Genomic DNA, 23,663 nt, shown 5'->3' on the forward strand with positions numbered 1-23,663 from the left:
TTCTGGTGTCCTCAACATAAAAAGGACAAGGAACAAGTCCAGAGGAGGGCCACCATGATGATCAGGGGGACTGGAGAACCTCCTGTGTGAAGATAGGCTGAGAAAGTTGAGGCTGTTCAGCCTGGAGAAGAGAAGGCTGCGTGGAGATCTCATAGCAGCCTTCCAGTATCTGAAGGGGGCCTATAGGGATGCTGGGGAGGGACTCTTCATTAGGGACTGTAGTGACAGGACAAGGGGTAATGGGTTAAAACTTAAACAGGGGAAGTTTAGATTGGATATAAGGAGGAAATTCTTTACTGTGAGGGTGGTGAGGCACTGTAATGGACTACCCAAGGAAGTTGTGAATGCTCCATCCCTGGCAGTGTTCAAGGCTGGGTTGGGTGAAGCCTTGGGTGATATGGTTTAGTGTGAGGTGTCCCTGCCCATGGCAGGGGGGTTGGAACTAGATGATCTTAAGATCCTTTCCAACCCTAACTATTCTATGATTCTATGAATCAATGTTGCTACAAAGCACAGACTCAGATTCTTGGATTCCTTCTCTTATTTAACTTTAGTTGTATTCAATTTTTAGAGAACTCTATGGAAAATAAAAAGAACACATCTTACACCTTTCCATCATGATGCACTTTTTTAGGCTAAAGAATTTCACTAGTTTTCACTTTCTGAACATGAAGAAATATATCCACTATAAGAGGCAATACAACTAACAAAGCAGGTTGCTTGCAGGACTTCACATAGAGAGGAACAGCATGGTTTGATAATGGCAGAAATAGTGGAACTGTACTGGAGAACAAGACTGTAGATTGAGCTGTGTATTTCAAAAAGAGGTAAAGACCATTGGCAAGTGAATGAGCATTCATGCAAATTTGGAAGGACCTGACCCATGCAGCTTCCCACAGGTCTCAGCATCGGAAAATGTGACCCTTAAGGATCTCTATGGCTTTTTCAGCAGTTCAGGTGCTGAAGTATATGAAATAGGATAAAATGTGCTTCTCCAGTTTTCTCTTCTGATCCCTCTAGAATTTTTGGACATGGGGAAGCAGGTTCCCATTCAGACATTGCAGAGAGACATACACTGATCCCTTTGCTTGCTTACTGCAATTTTAGGTAAATGACCATGGCAAATGTGGAAGATCTTGAGCACTGGAAAGAGTGCAGATAAAAAGAATGATAGACAGACCTAGATGGCACACAGACTTTACAAAATTTCCATAAATTAAAAAAAAAATAATCAAAGAATCCCTAATATAAAGCCAGATTGCACCACAGAGTTTAGATAACTGACCCTAATGAAAAAGTAGAGGAAGGTCATCTAAAATCAGCTGAAATTAGGGGGTAAAAAAAAAATTAAAAAAAACCCAGCAAACAAAAAAACCCTTATCCAACCTTCTGTAAAAAAGATCAGACCAAGAGGCTGTAAATTGTTGATTTTATATACCTAAACTACAAAGCAAGAGCCAAATTATCTGCATGCCACTCTTGTTTGAAATTAATTTCATTCTCCAGTTCAGCACAACTAACTCTTTGCTTTTTAAGACATCAGTGGAAGGGAATGGGAGTTATTTGCTTTTTTTTTTCCCCCTCAATGACATCTCTTCAATAGCAGTCAGGAATTTGCCCTCTGTTTTTAGTTTGTGTAACATCATACTGTGCTTAAATAACCTACAGGGTGAAATTCAACCTGATGTAGTTCCAGTTCCTTCAGGAAAATACAGCTATATTTTCCTAAGCAAGTTACCCTTCAGAGGTGTGATATAACATCTGAAATACAGCATTTTAAGGATCAGAGGAAATGTCACCCATGGGGTACGGTAATTCTGAGAAATACAGAAGCCACAGCTCCTCACAGAGGAACAAAGTTTAAATAAAGATAGAACAAGCCCAACAATGCTGGGTCGTAGGAAACTGAGAAAAGTCAAGCAAACATGAATTTGTCATTCTTCACTTGCAGTTCTACAAAATACATCCAGTAAACATCCTTCAAATAACAACTTTAATCCTACTTTTCTAGTCAGTTATGTATTTTTTTTTTTTAGACAGAGGCATAAGAAAAAGCAAGCTTTTGCTCTTGAGCTTTTTTTTTTTTAATGTCTACCCATATGTCCATCCCTACACTTTGGAAGCTCGATTTCAAAATTAAAATTAAATTAAGAAGGATTAATTAGTCACATTTTTATAAGGATTATGCCATTCCACATAGGTCCTACAAGCATATAGGCCACTCATAGAAAGTAAAGATGGAAATAAAATTTAAACAATAAAAAATAACAGAAGGTAACTTAAGGAACATTTGTCTTAAAACAACTGTGAATGCAGTAAATAATGGCTACAAAATGGTCACAGCAAAGGATGTATTTGATAAATATGTCATTGTTTTGCTTCTATATCATCCAATAATCAATCCTAACTGCTCCAATTGTATCCCTTATTCATAGTAGAGTGTATGGACCTATAGCCTGAAAAACACTGGCAAAAGTACTATGCTGTTTGAAAGTCTACTTGGTCAGTCTCCTCATATTATTCACAGTAGTCACTTAGGTCACAAGGTGCTTTTTTGTTGTCTTCCTGTATGACTTGAAATTTTTTAAACAGGAGGACAATAAAAACCAACTGTTGCATCTTCTAGCTACTTAGAATGTGAAAATCATATATGTTTCAACTGATTTATATTTTATAGACTCAATAAGTTACATGGATTTCAGTTACACCTTTTTACCTGAGGAGAAAGAATATATTGTCTAGTCTTTGAAAAATATTTATTCCTTCTTAGGATTAACCTATAGATAGAAAGTTTATAGATACTACTATTTGTACAAGAGAAGCATGACTAACGTTTATTTTTCCTTTGAGAAATCCTATACTTGGTGGAATCATATTCTCAAGATACTGTAAAGCCTGTGCTGCTCAGCGACACTCTTCACCCTTAAAGACCTTCCTTCTAATTAAGCTTTATATTAAGAACCAAATGCAGACATGTTTTCCTGCTTTCAATTATACGAAGTTAGTAATCCAACAGCTATATGCACATTAATTTGCCTAGAACTTAATGGAATTTGCCTACCCAGTTTCAATTGATACTTACATTTGCAGAGCTATGCTGAAACTCCATCCACATTCCATATATTCTTGCCTGGTAAAAAAATAGTTGCACATGCATGTGATTGCCTCCTTGGATCTCTTTCAAAGCTTTCTTTAGGAATTTGAATACGCCCTTCTGTGGGAAAAACAAAAAAAAAGGAATGAAAACTCTTTAAGACCATCCTTCCTCCCAGAAGTTTCTCAGAACTTGATTGAGGGCTCCAGATACAAGGGATCCTAAAAGAGCAGGAAGGATCAAAGTCCCAAGCATCAAAACATTTTGGTTTTACCTTTCACTGCACCTCCTACTTACACTCATTGGTGTAGAAAGAGTAAAGCACAGGGAGGGAGGAGATGCAGTTCTGTGAAAGGTGTTTAAATGGGAATTCCACTGGTGAGGGAGCCTGACAGAAAGGTTATCTAAGTTGTGCTATTTTCTGCTTTGATTTCTGCTGGGAAAATACACACCTTTTACTTTCTAATGTCTGCCATCTCAGAGAAATTGCAAATTATCTGGAGCTAGACAAGAATTATGTGATCTATACATACATGCACACAAACACATTCAGACATACTGAGAGCATAAATCAGCAGACACTGATAGTGATTCACTCCCTGTGAAAACATACTCTGCCAAATCAATGAGTTACTGCTGTGCAACCAAAGGTAAATTTTACTCACCATGGACAATTCATATCTATTGCGTTTGGCAGGATTTTGTCAAAGAGTAATTGAAAAAAAAAATTGTATATTATGCATGAATAGTATTGTAAATATCACAGACTATAATGTGAAAATTATCTTTAAAATTTTAGTTCTGAACCACAGCATTTTGGGCACAGTGAAAGAAGTCAAAGCATTTGGTGGTGACATGAAAATTTTCATTAGAAAAGTAGGTTTATTTTATGCTTCTTTTTATCTTAGATCAAAGAAACATGTGATGTGTATCATGATTCTAAATAATATTACGTCTGTCCCCAAGGTCTTCACATATCCCAAGGGAATTGGCAACATACATCAATTGCTGTATAGGTGTAAAATATAATAAATGGATCTTAGTGTACCAGCTGTTATATGTTATAGCTCCACATGTTTTACTGATTGGTATGAGAGCATCTGTAGTGACTTACAAACGATGCTTAGGGAAGTTCATACATGTTATACCTCTTTATGAGCTAATTACTGAAAAGCCCTTGGAAGATGGGTGCTTCTCAGACCCCACATAGCATAAATAACTATGAAGAGGTCAGATGTAGCATGCTTTAACCTCCTTCCTGATGCTTGAACTGTAGGTGTCTGTGGTTTTGTATTTGGAAGGAATGAATAAAAAACAAACAACTGTTCATACATTATTATTAATGAGTGAAGCAACTATCCCACATTTGTATGAGCTAAATCTATCCAATGTGCAATTAATTAGATGTGAGGATCAAAGCTGCTTGCTCCTTTTGATGTATTATTTTTATATCTTTTAAAGTTCTTTTTATGCCAGCAAAGAATAATAGAATGACATATGACATGTGAACATAGATATTCACACTGAGTTAATACAATACATGCAGAGGTTGAAGCTAAAAAAGAAACTTTAATTTATTCCTTACGTAATTTACAGAAAATTATGGTAAAGAACACTGTTCAGAAAGATGTACATTTATTTCTACAGACTTAGTTCATGGGTTAGGATTGTCAAGGCCATTAGAAGACAAAGGTAAAGGTACTCAATATGAAAATTAAATATTTGGATATTCATGTAATCCCTAGGTTGGGTTCTTTTTTTTTTTTGTTGGTTGGGGATATTTTTGGGGTTTTGTTTTTTTGGGGGGAAGGGTGTTTGGGATTTTTTTGCCAGGGAACTTAAAACATCATAGCATTATTGCAATCCCATCCTCTTAATATCAAGGAAATGGCACATTGGTCCAAGTGGTTCTCATTATATGCTGTCCTGGGTTCAGCAGTAGCAGTCATTTTCCTCCTTCTTGGTAGCTGGTGCAGTGCTGTGTTTTGACTTTCAGCTCGGGAACAGAGCTGATAACAAGGATGTTTTGGTTTGGCCAAGGACTTTGTGAGCCTCATGCTCTGCCAGGGAGGAGGGGAAGCATGTTGGCACACATACAGACTGTGTTTTACCCACGACCATTTTGTCTGATCTCAAAAGTTAAGCAGAGTCAGGGTTGGGTCTTGTCTGGGGTTAGACGACTATATAGGGGGACCAGGAGATTTTCCCCAAGGCTGGACAGTCATGAGTGGCAGGGTGTGTGGGACAGTATGGGCAAGTATCTAGTCCACTGGGCCCCTCCAGTGCTTTGGAAGCATCGGAGATGGAAGGCAGCTGTATGGAGTCCCCAGCAACAAGCTGCAGAAACTGCTGAAGGGGACAGTGAATTATTTTGAGCCTGGTGGGCCCATGGCACTTCAGGCCATCAGAGCAGAGATGTAACATAGAGATGGACTCATGATCAAGGGGTGGACTTAGCAATAGACACTATTGCCCAGGTTATTCACGAGTATGAACACTGCACACAGTCTCTCCTGCTCTGAAAGACTGTTACAAGAGATGGAGCCTGACATCATGGACCAGATGGATTCAGCAGCTTTATAGGGACTGGTCCATGCTCTAAGATAAGAGTGATGGTATATTGAAAATGTGGGATCTGAGCATGACGTGAATGGTATGGAATAAGGGGTGGATAATGTCCTGGGTCCAGCAGTAGCAATCATTTTACTCCTTCTTGGTAGCTGGTGCAGTGCTGTGTTTTGACTTTCAGCTCGGGAACAGAGCTGATAACAAGGATGTTTTGGGTTGGCCAAGGACTTTGTGAGCCTCATGCTCTGCCAGGGAGGAGGGGAAGCTGGGAGGAAGCAGAGACAGGACACCTGACCCAAGGTAGCCAAAGAGGTATTCCATACCACAGCACGTCATGCCCAGGAGGTAACTGGGAGTGAGCCAGAAGGACTGGGAGACTGCGGGGTTGGAGGAGGTATGGGTCGGGGCTTGGTCGGGCTGGGGGGGGCGAGTTATCGGTCGGCTGGTGGTGAGGTGATGTATTCTCTTCCCTTGTTATTTCCTTTATCATTATTATTATTGGTAGTAGCAGTAGTGATCTGTGTTATACCTTAGTTACTAAACTGTTCTTATCTCAACCCGTGGGAGTTGCATTCTTTTCAATTTTAATCTCCGTCCCTCCGGGAGTAGGGGGAGGGAAAGAAGGGGGGAAGTGAGTGAACGAGTTACCTGACTGGGTTTAAACCACGACATATGCCTAGAGTATGATTACAGAAAACCCCTTCATGCCAGTTCTTTCTTTTCAGGCCTGGGGGTGTTTTTGGGAGGACAGAAAGACCTTGGACTATCTGACATAAGAACAATCTTTTTCTACCTTAATTACTAAAAGCAGAACATAATGGCTATAACGGGTTTATCTAGCCCAGTGTTCTGTGCTGTGACTGCGAACAACAAAGACACCTAGGGAAGAAGTATACTATCAGTTAACAACCACATGGCCAGGCCCAGAGTGTATATGCCAATGGCTGGCACTGGGGCCAGTGATGCTTAACACGAGTTAATGACCTGGACATGCCTCAGGTGAGAAAAGACTGAGGGCTGGGACTGTTCTGCCTGGAGAAGAGAAAGCTTAGGGGGATCTTATCAATGTGTATAATTATCATATGAGAGGGAGAGAAGATGATGGAGCCTTATTCTCTCAGTGGTGCTCAGTGACAGGACAAAAGGCAGTGGACACAAATTAAAACACATGAAATTCCCTCTGAATGTACGAAACACTTTTACTGTGAGAATTGTCACTGGCACACGTTGCCCAGAGAGGTCATGGTGTGTCCATCCTTGTAGATATTCAAAGCACAACTGGGCGCAGTCCTGGGAAACCAGCTGTAGTTGACCCTGCCTAGACAGGGTAGTTAGTCTAGATGATCTCAAGTCCCATTCAACCTCTCAGAGACTGTATGTGATTCTGTGACAACAGGAATGCCTAGGAAAGAATGTTAATATAAAGTAAGCACATGGAGATATTTCTCATGAACACTCATCCAACACTTTATCTTGGGAATTTCTTTCAGGCAGAAGTGGTGTTTGATATTTAACAGAACAGTCATAAATTTCATAGTTTCATATAAAATCATTCTCTCTTTCATTCTTCTACCATTCGACCAATGATTAAATAGTTAACACTGTGGAGAGACAGTAATTTCAGGCTGTCTGCAGATTCACAAGAACCACTGAATTATTTCAGTGCAATATTTTTACTATTATCCCTTCAATCTGTAAATGTGGTTAGGGAATAATATCACTTACAGATGTGGATAGAGGAGTTCAGTGGCAACTCACCATTCACATTAACTATTTAAATGAGGTGCTTAACTTACTATGGCACTTCTAGAAACACCTATAGGCATTTAACTGCATTTTCTGTCACACAACTTACATTTGGACATCAATTCCTACATCTTAGGTAATAGCATACTAGAAAGTAACACATTGGAAATTGCGCTTGTTTGCTGAGGTAGCCCAGTTTAGTTTACTTTTGTGTATTTCCTTTTAAAGTTACATCAAGGCCATGCTGAACAGAGCCTTGGGTGACACAGTCTAGGGTGAGGGGTCCCTGCCTATGGCAGGGGGCTGGAACTAGATGATAAGATCCTTTCCAACCCTAACCATTCTATGATTATATGATTCTATAAGTAGTATTTGTTATTACCCTAAATTTGTGTCAATAAAAATCTAATAAATCTCTTCAGGGTCTTTTACAGTACAGCTGAATTTTATCAATATGCAAGCTTGATTTTTTTCATGCAAATGTTCTTTCTTATTTCAGGAAAATTTTTACAAAATAAAATATTCCACAGCAATTAATATGGAATAAGTCTTGAGTAGCCATATCTTGAGATATGGGTCCTCAGACGGCTGATTAGAGTCGCTTTTTGCTCTCTATTCTTTGCTTTTTTCGAATGATGTCACCCATTAAGGCTTAAGCCCCAAACCAGGAACTGTCTGTATGTTATTACACAGCAATAGCACATTACCTTCCTAAATGACGATCATACGTTTTTCCAAGGCCTGAGAGTAAAACACTTGATTTGAAGTCATTCACCAGGTTCACCCTTACATAGCAGCTTTAAGACTAGGTGTAGTCACCACAGTTTCTACTGTTCAGGATCAGGTATAGCACCAGAAGGTATAGCAACTTACAGTCTGTTCTGATGTTGTCTCATATAAAATGTTAATTATGGTTGTTCTGACTTTACTGACCTATTTTTGATGTCTCAGTATTTCATAACTGGTAATTTAAAGTAAGGCCCTTAGGTTCTTGAATAACCAATAGCACTTGGTGAGATTTTGGCTTCTAAGTAATTTTGAAAATGGGACTCGGGCATGTTAATGAAAGCTCTCCTTTGTGTTTCTCTTCTGCAGGTATGAAATGAATATACTAAAATCTTCTAAACTCAAATTTTTATTATAAAAAGAAACACATTGAAGTTGTGAAGTAAACAATGGTGATATGATAAAGTAAGATGGTAGTTGCATAGACTCAGCACTGGATTTTGAGATAGAACAATGATATATGACAGTTCTACACTAAAATTATACTAGAAGGATAGCATTGCCACACTTTTCCTTTTCTTCTGCAAAGGAAATGAAGCTAAAACGCCAAGAGTCCAGTGGTATGTACTGAACTGCACTGGTTTTATCTAATCAGCCAATGAATTTAAAAGTTCTTAAATCTTGCTGTGTCAGTCAGATAAAGGAAATATCCAAAGTGTGAGCCTCCCTTGCTGAGGTAACTTTCTTCCATCTTACATGTTCCTACAGGAGTCCTGTAACATGCTCAGAGAGTCGCTTCCTCTGAATTCTGAGGGCAACAAAGTGTGTTTCATGGCTGTGGATTTAGAAAAAAACAATGCTACAAGAGAGAATTAAATAAACCTGCAGGAAGCAGGTTTCTCAATAAATAAAAGGCCTTGTTCCTATTGGTCATACAAAAAAAAATATTTTGTCAAAGCAGATAGAATACATCAATCTGGATGTGATTAAAAGAACCAAATGAAAACTGCTTACACAGAATGAAGTATCACTCCTTAACCAACAGATGTATCCAGATGGACCAGTTAATCCTTACGAACAACTGCTTTTCTTGTGGAGCCACTTGAATATCACAGCGATTGCAATGAATCCTTGTCCTTGTTACCTGCATGTCGCCTAGCATGAACAAAACCATTTGTGTCCTAATATTTCCAAAGCTTACCTCACTAGCACTCTAACGTTTTCTTCCTCTGAGTTCATCTATCATAAGTCATTTCTACACCTTGATGACAGAAACATGGAGGAAACCATGGAGAAATACTCTTTTAGCACCTTCGGATAGATGATCATTTGCAAATTCTATTTAACATGTTGTTATTCTTACAAACATTCTCATATAGCCATCTGGAAACATACAAAGCAGCACAACACGTTGAAGACTATTCCAAAGGACAGCCATCCCTTGACATTCTTCAAATAAGTAGCTTCAGGACATAAATTCTTCAATTATTAAAATATCTAGTAAACATCTTGATTTATTTGGACTCACTGGCCTACAGTGTCAGTCTCTCCCATAAATGTTTTCAAAATAACTAAAGTTCTTCTGAACCAACCACAAAAGTCTCCTTTGTTTACAGTAAACCTGACAACAGTTAGTTTACTGCCAATGATACTTTGTCCTCTCCAGCTGACCAGAACAGTCTGTCTCACTGCTTCTGAATACTTCTTGTCACCAGTTTGTATTTGTTTATTTTGCCTATACACACAAATATTTAAAGTCTTGGGAACATAATTTTTTTTTATCATGCACACAGAATCCAGAAACAATCATCCCTGAAAGCATTAGCAGAAAATCTATGCTCTATTTATAGCAATATTTGATAATAGCAACAATAATACACTTTAAACTACTGTGTCTTTGTTGGGTAGAAATCATGACATGCCATTGAACAGAAAGGCAACATTAACATATATTGTGAATTTGACAAAGAAACCAAGTGCATTTAAATAAAAGGTGAAAAAAGTAAACCTTTAATTTTCTGTAGATTGGGGGAGGGGGTGTGTGTCCTTCTAGTGTTGTGACTGTTTCAGAATATATACTAACTAGTGAAAGGGTCATCATGGTATTGATATGGTATTAAGCCAAACAAAGTGTTTATTTAATAGTAGAATGAAATGCACACATAAATAAACTATGAGGGTCTCACTTAGACTAAACCATATTACACAGACAAGCTTGAGGAAATATTTCAAAATCTTAACTAGAGGAAAAAAAAACCAAAACCGTTAAACAAAGATAGATAGCCATTGGCTAACTGTGTTCCTTTTTAATAACTGCCTAATTCATAACTGGAAATCTGAAACGTGTCTTCTTAACAAATAAATAGTGGAAAAGTTTTCCTTGGGGTTGTGTGCGTAATTTTTAATGAATTTACTTTAATCAAAAATCAGTATGGGTTTTTCTGCAGTTTAAGATTATGGTAAACATTTTTTTATCTTGAATTTTGCTAAGGGTCCAATTCTGCAACAGTTTTTCACACTGGATTTTGCTTATGGAAGCAGTTTTGCTCACTATTAGTTACAGAATTGCTCCTTATGTTTCACCAGGCATCTTTTCAAAAGAGTAATTATTTTCTGCAGTAAGGTGTGAATATTCTGAGAAACTCAAATCCTTGATGCACAGATCAAACACGAAGGTACGGCAGCACATGATTCACTGTATTGCTATTACACACTTATCTGCATTTATCTTATTATAAAGTCTCTAGAAGTATCCCTTTTTATCTTCTGAAACTTTGTGTGCATAGCATCTTTATCTGCAACCTAAACATCTTAAACTTCTACACAGAACTAGATTAATTCACAAATTTCTTACAGCCAGTGATGAGCTACTGGAAGGTAACTACATTCAGTCTCCACTAAAATGTGTCAGCTTCAAGCCAGTGACCTGGCAGTGAAAAACCTATTCTCACTCCTCTGAGCATCCATCATCTCAGATAGATAGCCTTTTTACTCTGTAATTATTTATTTCCACTAAACTCTAAAGTACCCTATGATGCTTGGTAAGATACAGGCAATTTAACTTTTATATTTGATATTTCATCAAAATGCAGAAAACTCTTTCATGGTAAGAGCTTTTATTCTTCTGTGCAGTGATCTTTGCAATTAGAGCACAATTGTAGTAAGTACGAAAGAAGAAATACACTGTGTGTGAAGAAACCCTGGGGAAAAAAAATAAAAAATTGGAAGTGAAGGCAGCAGGCAGTGTTGCCAAATATTTAAAAAAGGACAAAATCTTCAGACATGTTTTACAAATACAGTTAACATAACACAACCAACTAGTGCTCTGTTATAGCCACTGCAATTTAATTATGTAGTCTCTTTTTTCAATGAGTCTACCTGTAAAAACCACCCATTTTCATCAGAAAGGCCAGAACTAAACAAAATCATGTTAATAGGTCCTTTTTACACTTTAGATAGTTTAACATTCCTTGTCATCATACAGACTAAGCACTTAATTTAACAATATATTTGACTATTTAAATCAAGGAAGACAAGAAGACTTGTATACAGCAATACACAATTTCACATAATGTAGTTTCTGTCTGCTGACCCCAGTAATGAAATAAGGAGATAGCCAGAATATTTCAAGTAGTTGAGTAAAAGACTTATCTCCTGCTAGCTCAAACATAGTTACTTACTGAACATACAAACTTATTCCATTTCTGTGAAAGCAGAAAGTCTTTTTCAGTCTGCATTTCACTTTCTTTTTTGCAAAGGATTATGAGAGAGTTATGGTAGTGACTTCATGAGATACAATCATTCAATTGCTTTGATTCTGTGACATACTTCAATTCTGACAAGAAAGTACAGGTGATAAAGTATTGCATTTATTTTATCTGGTTTTCTTTGGGTCACTAATTTTAAAATGCTAGTGTAAAAATATTTCTAGCTCAACACATCCTTTCCTTAGGATTGTTTCATTTGAATAGTGTCTTGATAATACCAAATATAAAAAAAGGGAATGATGGGCTTTACAGCAGACAAATGGTTAATAAATAATCTGGATTCACTGCATTTGTGGGAAGAAAGCTTCAAAACCGAGACCTGAAACAGAAAGGCCTCTTATTTATGCTTATTTAGTAAGGAAACACTAGACAAGATATTCTGCTGGTTTTGGGTAGATTTTTAGCAAAAGTTCAAGTGAAGGTTCAGTGGAGTGCCCCATTCTTGAACACTTATGCTGGTAACAGTAACAGGAGAGAAAACTGAGTAGAGAGAAAAGTCAATATCTTGAGAGCAGAGAAGGAGCTATCATCAAAGCCAGCCTTCCATTGTGTAGTCAGATTATGATTCCTATTACAGTCATGGGATAGTAAGTACAGAGAAAAGTTGTGAGACAGCATTAGTAGAAATATCCTTAAAACTTGTTAAAAAGGGAAAGAGTGGAGGGGAAGAGAAGACAGAAAATATGAATAAAATGGAACAAAGGAAAAGCAGGATTAGGTATGATTTTTCTTCAAAATTATTTCATTTGATACAAGGCCTTGGAAATACCAAATGTCAAATTTAAAGCAATGTTTTTCTTCATTGTTTGCTTTTACTAGACTGCTCTTGTTCTTTTCTGTGGGTATTAATCAGTTTGTTTTGGATAGAATACATGTTGAAATACTCTATTCCAGTTTTTGGACAGCACTGTGATTTATTCAGAATGGAATGGGTCTCTTTGGTCTTTGACTCAATAGAACAATGTTCAATCTGAAGTTCCACCCATAGGTCTGAAAAGTTCCCTCTGTGCAAGATATATATAGCTGGCACCAAGATGCTATAAAAGATGGCACCAGCATTTTTTTACTGGGTACATCTGCTTTCAAGGCACAAATAATTCTAACTACATTGGCTAGTGGAAAAATGTGCCTGAAACGTGCAAAAATTGATTGGTATGACAGTATGTTTGAATATATTAACTGAATGTCACCTCTGTAGCTCACATAGTATCTTTTCTGAAAGCAAAAACATTTCCTTCTTTCTCTCTCATGCATCATCTATTGAACTCTACCCAGTCTAGCTCACCAATCTAATTTATTTTTAATCATCCCTGTGTAAGACCTTCATGGCAGATATGTCTACTTAGTTTGAACTAAAGCAAGGGTAAGCCTTTATGAACTTAAAGAAACTACTTAGGAGTTGAGGCTAGGTGGCTTAGAAGTTTTATTATACAGCTTCAGCTTCTGAGACACTAGCTTTATTAGGATTGTCAATATCAAATAATAATAGTAGAATTTTATTTTAAGGGCAATTCATGTTTTAAGGCATACTCTATAATTTACTGTAGGTAAGCAATGATGTTGCAATTACAAACAGAAAAGGACACAATATATTTCTTGTGACTGACATTATATATGCTTATGATGTGAAAAGAGGATATACTGATATTGATTCTTACTTAGATCTTATTTTGATGTATGTTTTATTTCACAGACATTGACCTTTATGTGATCCCATTTATGTGAGAGAATTTTTTCCACACATTCAGAGTGATACAATATTGGTCTGAATGAACACTTCCACAGTGTTCATTATTTGGCTAATTTACATAGTAATAACCCTATCTGATGTGTCATAACAGTACTAAAGATGGTATAGAGTACTAGAGATAGTATAGAGCTTAGAGCTTAAATATGACATAGATTTATTATGGAGGATAGCGTGTCTTACTGATCTTGGATGCTCTGTGAGGCTTTTATTTAATTATTTAAAATAAATAACTTTGGTGGGAAGGAGCAAAGAAGGCAGCAGGTCGTGTTCTCTATGTTTAGAATGAAAACAAAATACAAGTTTTGTAAGTGCTAAAAGAGTGACAGAAACAACGGGTTGTCAAATCTTATTCAGTAATACCAAACACATGGGAGAATAGAGAATAGTAGGCAAATTTTATGCTGAAATATATTAATGATTTTTTTCAGAAATTCTCTTAACAAAACTTATTTGCATAAACAAGAAAAGAAGTGCTACACCATGACAATGATTGTGACGGAGACCTAGGTTGGGTAGAGTGGATAGACCAAGACCCTTCTCTTATACCAAGCTCTCAAAAAAGATACTAAATTACTATCAAATATAGGAAAAGTAGATTTTATTAACTTTTAAGAAGACTTGACTTCATAAACAGGAAAAAAACTCACAGTGACTAGTTAAGACAGGAAACAAATAGAAATAATTAATAAATTACACTTTTGTTGCACACTGCTCCTTTGCAAGAGAGGCTCCTGTTTCACTGGATGAATTTCAGCTAGCTGAGTAATATTTTGAAAAGTAAATAACTGCCCCCCAGTACTCATGAGGCCAGTTATTTTGCCATAATCCCTGGCGGATAGCTGCGTATCAGCTCTCTGTTCCTTCCAGCAAGTTCTTCTTAAAGAAGAGACTCATTTCCTTGCAATGACACTGTGCTTGAACTAGACAGCTAAATGGAAAGGGAAATTCTTGTCATCCCGAGCACTTCTATTTGTTACTCAGGTATTCAGGCACATGCAAAATCAAATAGACACTCATTGAACTTGGATTCTTTGCATTGATTTAAGTTAGATTTTGATCAACAGTGTAGAGAAGAACACCTTGTAAGCAAAGAAAGGGCTTTTTCACATATATACTCTTTCTGGATCAAGCAATACAGTTTACAGGTAAGACATCATGTGGGATAGGAATGTCTAGTCATGAAAGTCCTCTCTTCCATTGGATGAAATAATATTCCCAAATACACTGAACTTCAGAAGCTGGATACATGTAAACAAAGCTTAATCAGATATTATCCCAATAATAGTAAAATGGGATAAAGCCATGGGTGAAAACCGGGGATCTTCATCTCAATGAAACCTAATGGCTCTGAGGCCTCAGTAAAAGAGGATGTAATACTTTACACACATAGGAGACTAAACCTTTATGAGCTTTACAGCACGCACACAAGCATTGGGTTCTCAATTCTTTATTTTGACCTAAACTTAGCTGTAAGTCTAGACTAATTGCAGAGGAAGGACTAGGTACAGTATTCCATACTACACACTAAAACATTGTGGTTTAGTGACAATGGAAAACAGCTTCATTTCTAACAATCAGATTTTCAAAATTCTGAAGCTGTCTAGATTTTGAATTTGGATTTGCAAATTCTAAACCAAACCATAACCTAAGATTAATGCTGGATGAAAAAGAGATACCTCTTAAAGAAACATGAAGCTTATGACATTGTAGATGCTAGCTCAACTAAAATCTCTTTGAGCCCTTCAGTACACTTAAGTCAATTGAGTTCTAGACTAATATTCTATATATATTTTAATGCTATAGATTTATAAGCTGTAGGTCTAAACCTTGTCTTTATAAAAGGACCAGTGACCACAATAAAGGGGCATAATGACTTAGTCCCAGTAGACACCTATGCCTTTCCTTCTTCTTTATGACCTGAAGAACTTTGAAGATATTCACAGTATTAAATTCCAATATTAATCATCCTAGACTAAATTAAAACTGGCTTACCAATCCATTAGCACTAGGCAAATCCATGTCTTACACAGAGACCAAACTTATTCCTGATATTTTATTTTATGAGTACTACTGTCACTGGGGATATCTACTTTTCTCTACAGTTCTTCAAACCCTAATTCTAGCTTTAGGACCAGTTTTAGAACCAAAAAGACCAGTACCTTACTATAAAGAAGACCACAGTAACACCAAACATTCTTTTATTTCATTCAGCCCTTTGTAACACTAATGTCCCGAGTTCTTAAAACTTTATTTCTGTGAATTCACACCAGCTCGGAGGTTAATGGAACCTGGACAACTAATTCCAGCTACTCAAAACCAAGGAAGTTTGGTGCACAAGTCCATGTGACCTGACAAGATACATCTGCGAATACTGAGGGAACTGGTGGATGTAGTTGCCAAGCCATTATCTATCATATTTGAGAGGTCATGGCAGTCTGGTGAAGTTTTTGCTGAATGGAAAAGGGAAAACATCACCCCCATGCAGGGGAGTTGGAACTACATGATTTTCAAGGTTCCTTCAACCCCTAACCATTATATGATTCTGTGACGATTCTAAATACTAGCGTATGCAACTCAAAAAAAAAAAAAAAAAAAAAAGCTTAATTATCATTATAGCCTAGCCCTTTTCTGATCTTGTCAAACACTTTAATTGTTCTTTAATTATTTAAATCTAACTTAAAGAGTTTCTCGTATTATAGGCATGACTGTGAACTGATGCCTTTCTGCCTTGGGCTCAGTGGATTTGAACTTGATAGTGCAGTCCAAGCACCACTAAGAAGGAGGATAAGTACAGATAATGTAGGAGCAGACTTACCCTACCTTGCTGAGAGAGACAAGACAAAAATCCCTGCAGATGGTCATACCATTATCATTCCAACCTGCTGAATATTGACAATAACCAGGATGTTTCACTTTTGTTTGGGATGCACTAGCACAAACCATTACCCTAATTTTGACCTTTTATCAAAAAACAGTACTGTCCACAATGGTACTACTGGTTCCAGCTTGCCAGTATGGCATAGGATAGGATAAATGCCATAAAAGCAAACTTACCTTAAATTATGTCTTTTTATTTTTTATTATGTAGGCTTAAAGTAATCTATTTGACTAGCCCTCGGTCTGAAATAGATTGGTGATGTGGAAAAGTGTCTTGTTGCTGAAGCAAAGCCAAAATACTTCAAAGTTGACATACATAGAGGTAATCTGCAGGACTGAAATTTTGTAAATATGAGGCTGCCTAACTCACTCTTGTTTAGAGAATATTTGTCATTCCTGCTCCTCCCATTATTACCTGAAGAACTAGCGTACTATAGAAACACAAGAACGTCCTTTAAGTGTGTTTCCTTTTTTCTCCTCTGTAGAATTGCTGCAGGTTTTCCTTACTGTTACATATATGTGTATTTAACACATATCTACAAATAGCTGTAGCTTGTAGGTTTAATGATTCAGTCACCTCAGTAAACTCCTCTGTAGGTTCACAGGGTGCACAATGGATTGTCAAGAAACTGAGATTGTTTAGCATTTTATTATACCAATGCTGATATATGACTATTATTTTGACACTGCTGCCTTGAAAGTCTTGAAGAACACTGTGAAAGGGTACCCAATCAAATAGTTGGTGATATTTTACGCATTAAGAATTCTCTAGGGTAAAAAGAAGTCAATAAAAATAATTAAACTATAAAAAGTTAAATATTCTTGCTCAAATTCTGTCAGATGAAGAAAGACATGCAAAGGCAATTCTAAAGATTTTCAGGGGGTTTACAGCAGTTTGGTTTAGGTAGAAAAATGCCAGCACTCTCTCAAATATGTTTCTCATACAAATTGCCACCTTTTCCCCTCTAAAAAAAGGGGGCAGGGGAAGAGAGAAGCGGAGAGCTGTGGTTCAATCCAAGTTTGCAGAGAGTAGGCAAGAACATCCAGAAAGGCAGAATTGTTTTTTACTCCCCAGGTCTGCATTTACAAAAGAGGAAACAATATAGTGGTAAATGAGTATACATCCATGGCTACAGGCTGGGGAGAGGATGATTATCAGGTTTTCAGGAATTGGTTTGGGTGGGGTTTTTTGCATTACAAAGGCTACAACTATTTGACATGCTGGGGAGTTCTTCTTGAAACACTGGGGCCATGAGAGGAAGAGTGGAATGGCCAGAGCAGAGCTTCTGCTTATCAACCTCCTTCTCTCTGTGTAACCACGATTCAGACAGGGCACAGGTTTTGTGCTAGCTTTTTGTACTGTAGAGAATTTTATTCTTACTCTAAAACCTCTATCAGATCAGTTCATATTTAACTGGTGGAGAACTTGCTTGAAACTGCGCCTGACCTCGTTACTGAGAAGATGCATTTGCCCTCTGCCACAGAGGTTCAGTGTTTATGGGCCCTTGATTGCCCCTGAGTCACTGGCTGCTATTGTGTTCAGAAGTGTTTTTTGGAAGCTGCACTTGGTGTAGCAATTGCACTGTTTCATCCTCATAGAGACCAAGCCATAATTATCCTCACCTTTGCCATCTCTGAGCCAGTCCAATTCAAAGTGCCGATTTCAACTTTGAAAGCTTTTTGTAGCTGAAGTCCCTACAATTTGAAATTAACCTTTTCATTTTTTTTTATTTTTATTTTTTCCCCAAAATGGGAGCTGAGAGGTCCGTCTAAAGTACTTGAGATATCAATCCCCATATGCATTTGTGTATTGCTGGGGCTGGCAGCAGGAAAATTTCTCTGGAGGACACTTGACTTCATTATTTACTTCCGCTCTATTGACCTACTCAGTTGATCTATCAGCTCCTGTTTGTTAAATACAGAGGAAAAGAGTTGAGATCTATGAGGCTAGTTTTGAGGTAGATTAGTGAGAAGATTCGTCTCGCATTAGAGAGACATAATGCCTCACAGGGAAATGATGATTGTTATTATGTCAGAATATAATTTCTGGTTGTCTTTATTATTTTATGACAAGAGTTCTCTAACATTAATGCTTGCTGGTAGTCTGATACCAGATTTCTATTTCAGTTTTTGGGAAATAATTCCAGACTTGAAGGATCCATGTTTCTCTCAAAACTAAACTGTCTAATCCAGAGAACTACTTTTTTTAGTGACAGCTGAGCCAAAACTCGTTTCAGTTTAGGCAGTTTCATAAGGACCAGGACATGTCAGTAGATGACAGGGAACACCAAACACATTTTGTTACAATGGTTCTAAGACTGGAAGTCTTTCAGGGAAGTGCATGGTGCCCTAGGCACTGAAGTGTGATTTCAAGTATTCTCTTTTGTACCTTACCTATAGGTTAAAATGCAACAGAATACATGAATTTTCTTTAGGATATCAAAAAGATACCCTGGGAAGATTAATCTTTAAATGTGACAGTCAACAATTATTTTAACATATTATTTTAACAATTATTGATACTGTGTCCCAGAATAAAAATCAAAGGACAGAGAAGAAATGAAATAAACATGGAATATTCAGTAACTATCAGAGTAACTTTGTCAATATTATTCATTATGTTAGAAACCTGGTTTAGAAGGTAAAACTATATATATCAAGAAGACTTATGAATACACTTGGCTGGACATCTTGGCTCCAACACTTTATCTGAAGTTCTAAGCACCATTACCCACCACTGGAAAGTGACGGCATATCCCTTTTTTCTTCATCTGAAGTACTTGCTGTCAGCATAGCATGTGTATAGAAGGAAATCCAGAAAGCCCTGATTTTTTCGTTATCTTTACCAGCTACTTTTGAGAGATGCTCCCACCCTCGTACATGAGGTTATTGCAATTGACCACCACTGTACCTCTCCAAGCACTGAGAATTAAAGTTTAGACAAAGGTTTAAGCGATCTGCTGGTCTGGCCTTTAGTTACTTAGCAATCAACCATAATATGGCCTTGAAGCTGAAAGGTAGCAAATTATATACTCCAAAATTATGAAATATTTGCAACTGTACTGCGTAGAACTGTGGTTTACACTTGTTTATAGCCTTTAACTATAATGCCTTTAAAGTGTTCCCCTTTTAGCTCTTTTCTGGAATGCTATTTTCAGTGTGGTTTACTTTATAAAGACTACTTTGAAGCTGTGTTCACAGAAGGAAAGATCATTTGGCCCAGTGGCATTTGGATAAGTACTTAGTATAATTCCATTTAGTGTCTTCAAAAAGTAACTCTGAGATGCTAAGTAAATCAATCAGCTGTGTCTGTTGTGGAAATCTATGAGGCCAGAAAATTTTGACATTAAACTTTCCATACAGGTTCAGTCAAAGTGATCATTCCCAGGCTGAATTGGCTTGTATGCACTGTTTGGAAATGTACTTAGAATCTATATACTGCAGCTTGTATCTGCTCTTCTTAACAGAGAACACTGCATGCTCACATGGCTGATAGATTTTAGTGGTGTATCTTATAGGAAATAACGATCCAATGTCTTCAGAAGTCAAATTGACTTCTGGAGGAAGGCCGTGACTTTAAGGTCCTTAAGTATAAATCATGTTACAAATTAATACTTTACCTTGTGGGAATCTGGGAGTGATTTACAAAATTAGTGTTACACTATCTCTCTCAAATAAATAACTTTTAAAATGGTTTCTGTAGCTTTCCCAAAATGTTGTAACCCCCACATTCAGGACCTACCCAGCCCTGCTTTTAGCTGACCCCTGGTCATTTAGCTGTGACACCTCTCCTGGTCTTTGTCAAGGGGGAGCAATTTGTTGGGGGTTAGTTTGAATAAAGAACCAGTTTAAATATGCCTTCCCTGGTTATGATTTACTATTTTTTGAGAAGGAGCTGCCACTTTGCTTTTTTTTTTTTGGGGGGGGGGGGGGGGGGGGCGGGCGGAGCAGGCCATGTAGAAACCCTTTGCTGTGCCTTGAAAGATATAGCTCCCCTATATTTTGTATCCATTCCCTGGAGGAAAAGAAAAAGGTAAGGAAGAAAAAAGAAAATGAAGGAGAGGGAGAAGAAAAGGAGAAGAAAAAAGGGAAAATGAAAAGAAAAAAAAAAACAAAAAAAAAAGGAAATAAAAGGGGTAAAGAAAAAAAAAAGGAAAAAAGGGGAAAGAGGAGAGAAAGAAGAAAAAAAAAATGAGAAACAAAAGAAATAAAAGGAAAAAAAAAAGGAAACCCTAAAAGGACAGCAGAGAAGAGGGAGAGGAGAGAACTGTTCTGGTCTTGAAGCGCTAACGCAGCTGGGGGAGAGCGCGGATTGCCGTGCTCAGCCTACTTGGAGTCACCCCGTTATTTTAGCGACTGTGCTCCGCCGAGGAGGACCTGTGCGGCAGAGGAAGCGGCGTCTCGCCGTGCCGAGTGCCGGCGGTAGAGAGAGCGGGGCCGCAAACCGGTGGCGGCCGCGGAGAGTAGCCTCGGCAGGGGACCGAGGCCGGAGGGGGGCCTCGCCTCACCTGTGGGGGGGGTCGGGCGGCCGGCCGGCCGCCGCCCAGGTGCGCGGCAGGGGCTTCGCGCAGAGCCCGGGCGGTGTAGGGGTGCGCGCTCCTGCTGCTGCTGCCGCCGCGCTCCGCTTCAGCGGTGAGAAGGGAGGAGGCGGTGCTGCCGGGAGCAGGGTCTGAGGGGGACGGACGGAGTGAGAAAGAAGACGCAGGGAAAGAGGGAGGGAAGAAGAGAGGGAGAGAGGCGGGGGAATCCAGGAAGAGGGAGGGGATCGGCGATCCGGCGCAGCTTACCCACTCACTCTCTCCGCTGCTGTAACTCTTCAACTCTGTCCGTTCTTTGCCTGGACATGTCTTAAGAAAGTTGCATCTCTCTCTGCCTTTCGCCTTCTTTTTTTTTTTCTTTTTTTTTTTCTTTTTTTTTTTCCCCTCTTTCGCCCTTTCTCTTTTCTCTCTCCCCCCCCCCCCCCCCCCCCCCCCTTTTTTCCCCTCCCTATTTTTCCTTCCCACCCTCGTTCAAGTTTCGAGCAGCGGATGGGTCTGAGCCAACATGCCGCGCTGTGGAGATGGGGCCGGGCGCCGCGCTGAGCGCCAGAGCTGCGGGGTTCGGACTCTAGAGGTGTGTGGGCACCTGAGCATTGCTCGCTTTTTCTCAAGCGGACAAAAAAGAAAGGGGTGGTAGAAAGCGTGCAGAGATGAACAGAGCTGGAGCGGACTTTGGGAGAAGAGCGCCGAGTCCAGCTGGTCTGGTGAGTTCTTTGTATAATGAGTTTATTATCATCAGGGTGCTTAGATGATTCCAGTGAGAGTTTTGGTGCTCTGGTTTGTTGAGCTATTGAAAATACTGAGGTCTTCGCTTCAACCCCTAGTTTATAACTGTGTAGTGTATGTATGATTCTGCAGGCTTATATATATATATACATAAATATATATAGGCATACCGACTTTATCCAAAGCTGTGCATACCTGGGGCTGAGGGCACCGCCCGCTCCACCACCACCTTCATCGAGAGAGCGGCACGCGGGTTGCCGGATCCAGCCGCCTGCAGCCGGAGCCGGGCTCGGCGCCGCGGGCTGCCGGCTCCTCTTCGCTCTGCCGAGCCCGGGCTGGTTGCCGTCGCTGTGCCCGGCTGCCCGTACGTTGTGGCGCGGCGCCCCCTGCCCGGCAGCTGCGGAACTGCGGCCCTGTCGCTGCCGCGGGGAGGCCGGTGTCCGGACTCGGGTGGGGGGAAGCAGGGGCGGAGGGGAACTGCCTGGGCGGCCCCCAGAGTCTCCTGGCCAAGAGCTGTTGCGCCTGGAAGCCGGCGCTTTCTGAAGGGGTCGGCTGCTTCTGATCTGCAGCCCCGGGCGTGCGAGGCTTTGGCTATAGGAGGGCCCCCTATGCAGCTGGCTTTATTTATGTGGCTAATAAAAGACGTGGCGGGGCTAATGCAGGGTAAATGCACCCCCGCTGGCTTCTCCCGCCCGCAGCCCGGCTTCACCATGAGCCCGCTAAGTCGGGATTCCCCAGGCAAACGTCTAATCGTTATTAAGCGTGATCACTTTATTAATGAGCGGGGAATCCTCCGAGAACTGTTTCGGAGTATTAGTCTTTTAACGTAAGGCTGGTGGGCTGACAGGCATCCTTCAGCATTACTTCCACTCCCGAGGCAGCCTGTACCACCTCCCCGGGACGCGGGTGGGCTGCCGCGATCCCCCGGCTGCCCCAAGTCCCCCGCACACTCCCCTCGCCGCCGCTTTTCTCGGCGCCGGGACACGGCGCTGCTCCTTAAGTCGGCGGCTGGGAGTCGCGGTAGCCGTCAGTCAATTTTGGCCGCTACTGAGAGACCACCCTCCGCACGGCCGCGAAGCGGCGTCTCACCCAGCCCGGGGCCAGCAGCTGAGAGGCGAGGCCAAGCCCGCCGCACGGGGGGAACGGCTGCCGAGGCGCTGCGGCCGCCGAAGGGCGGTCCTCGCTGCCATCGGCGCTAGTGGCTGCGGCTGGGCTCGTTCTGGATACCTGCCAGTCCTCGGATACCAAAGCCCCACAATCAAAGACCGGCTGCTCCCGCGGGCTCTGACGGTCTCCTTCGCCATTCCCGTAAGATGTTCCCTGGCAGTAGCTTTCTTAAAGTTTCTGAGTAGTTTCTCCGAGGGAGAACTTTGCCACACGCGAAGCCGCCGTGTCCCTGGACCGGAACCCCTTTCCCTGCCGTCCCGGCCGGGCTGCAGCGGGGCAAGCGCGGCGGAGATGAGGGGTCCTCCCTGGCCCTGCTGGCGTTCCCCGTGGGCACCAGGCCACTTGGAAGAGCAGTTTGCTCTGTGGTTCGCTCTCTCCCTGTTACCCCCTCTCCACACTCCGTACTCTTTCTGCCGGGCCGAGAATGTGTGGAGAGGCGGGGGGGGGGGGTGTGGGGTGTGTGCGGGAGTGCCCTCGCCCGCGGAGTGCTGCGGAACGAGTTCCGGAGGAGCGGCAGTACAGCGCCGCGGAGGAATACAGTGGGGGGGGGTTGGGAGGGCGCCGCGGCCCGAGGGGGCGGAGAGGCAGCGGCGAGGCACGCTGGCGGCCCTGGAAGAAAGGGGGAGCGGCGCGGCGGGTACCGTGCGGGGCTGGCCCCGTCCCGTGCCCCCATCCCGCAGGTAGTGAGAAGCAGAAAGGTGCGG

The 23,663-nt window shown here is 40.4% G+C and overlaps 1 protein-coding gene and 1 long non-coding RNA gene across 8 annotated transcripts in view; one reads left to right on the forward strand and one right to left on the reverse strand.

Annotated features, from left to right (window-relative positions):
* The window catches only part of LOC133279743 (uncharacterized), a 36,092-nt gene extending 13,861 nt beyond the window's left edge, over positions 1-22,231 (reverse strand). Inside the window, exons 1-2 of the long non-coding RNA XR_009746969.1 lie at positions 21,988-22,231; positions 3,083-3,214 (exon numbers count right to left, since the gene is read on the reverse strand). This is a non-coding gene — a long non-coding RNA (uncharacterized LOC133279743). The remainder of the gene's footprint in view (positions 1-3,082; positions 3,215-21,987) is intronic.
* FAT1 (FAT atypical cadherin 1) overlaps positions 21,607-23,663 on the forward strand; it is a 108,158-nt gene continuing 106,101 nt past the window's right edge. For 3 of the 7 annotated variants that reach the window (XM_061473751.1, XM_061473762.1, XM_061473773.1), the window contains exon 1: positions 21,610-21,770. In XM_061473751.1, coding sequence (XP_061329735.1) covers positions 21,717-21,770 — 54 coding nt within the window. In that variant the 5' untranslated portion in view covers positions 21,610-21,716. Of the gene's footprint in view, positions 21,771-23,525; positions 23,658-23,663 lie in introns of those variants that run through there. The other 4 variants (XM_061473790.1, XM_061473805.1, XR_009746968.1 and 1 more) reach the window with 3 other exon arrangements.

The sequence above is a fragment of the Pezoporus flaviventris genome, unplaced genomic scaffold, assembly GCF_033815535.1.
Source record: "Pezoporus flaviventris isolate CSIRO_AGI_PZ_B2104156 unplaced genomic scaffold, CSIRO_AGI_Pfla_v1 ptg000002l, whole genome shotgun sequence".
NCBI lineage: Eukaryota > Metazoa > Chordata > Aves > Psittaciformes > Psittacidae > Pezoporus > Pezoporus flaviventris.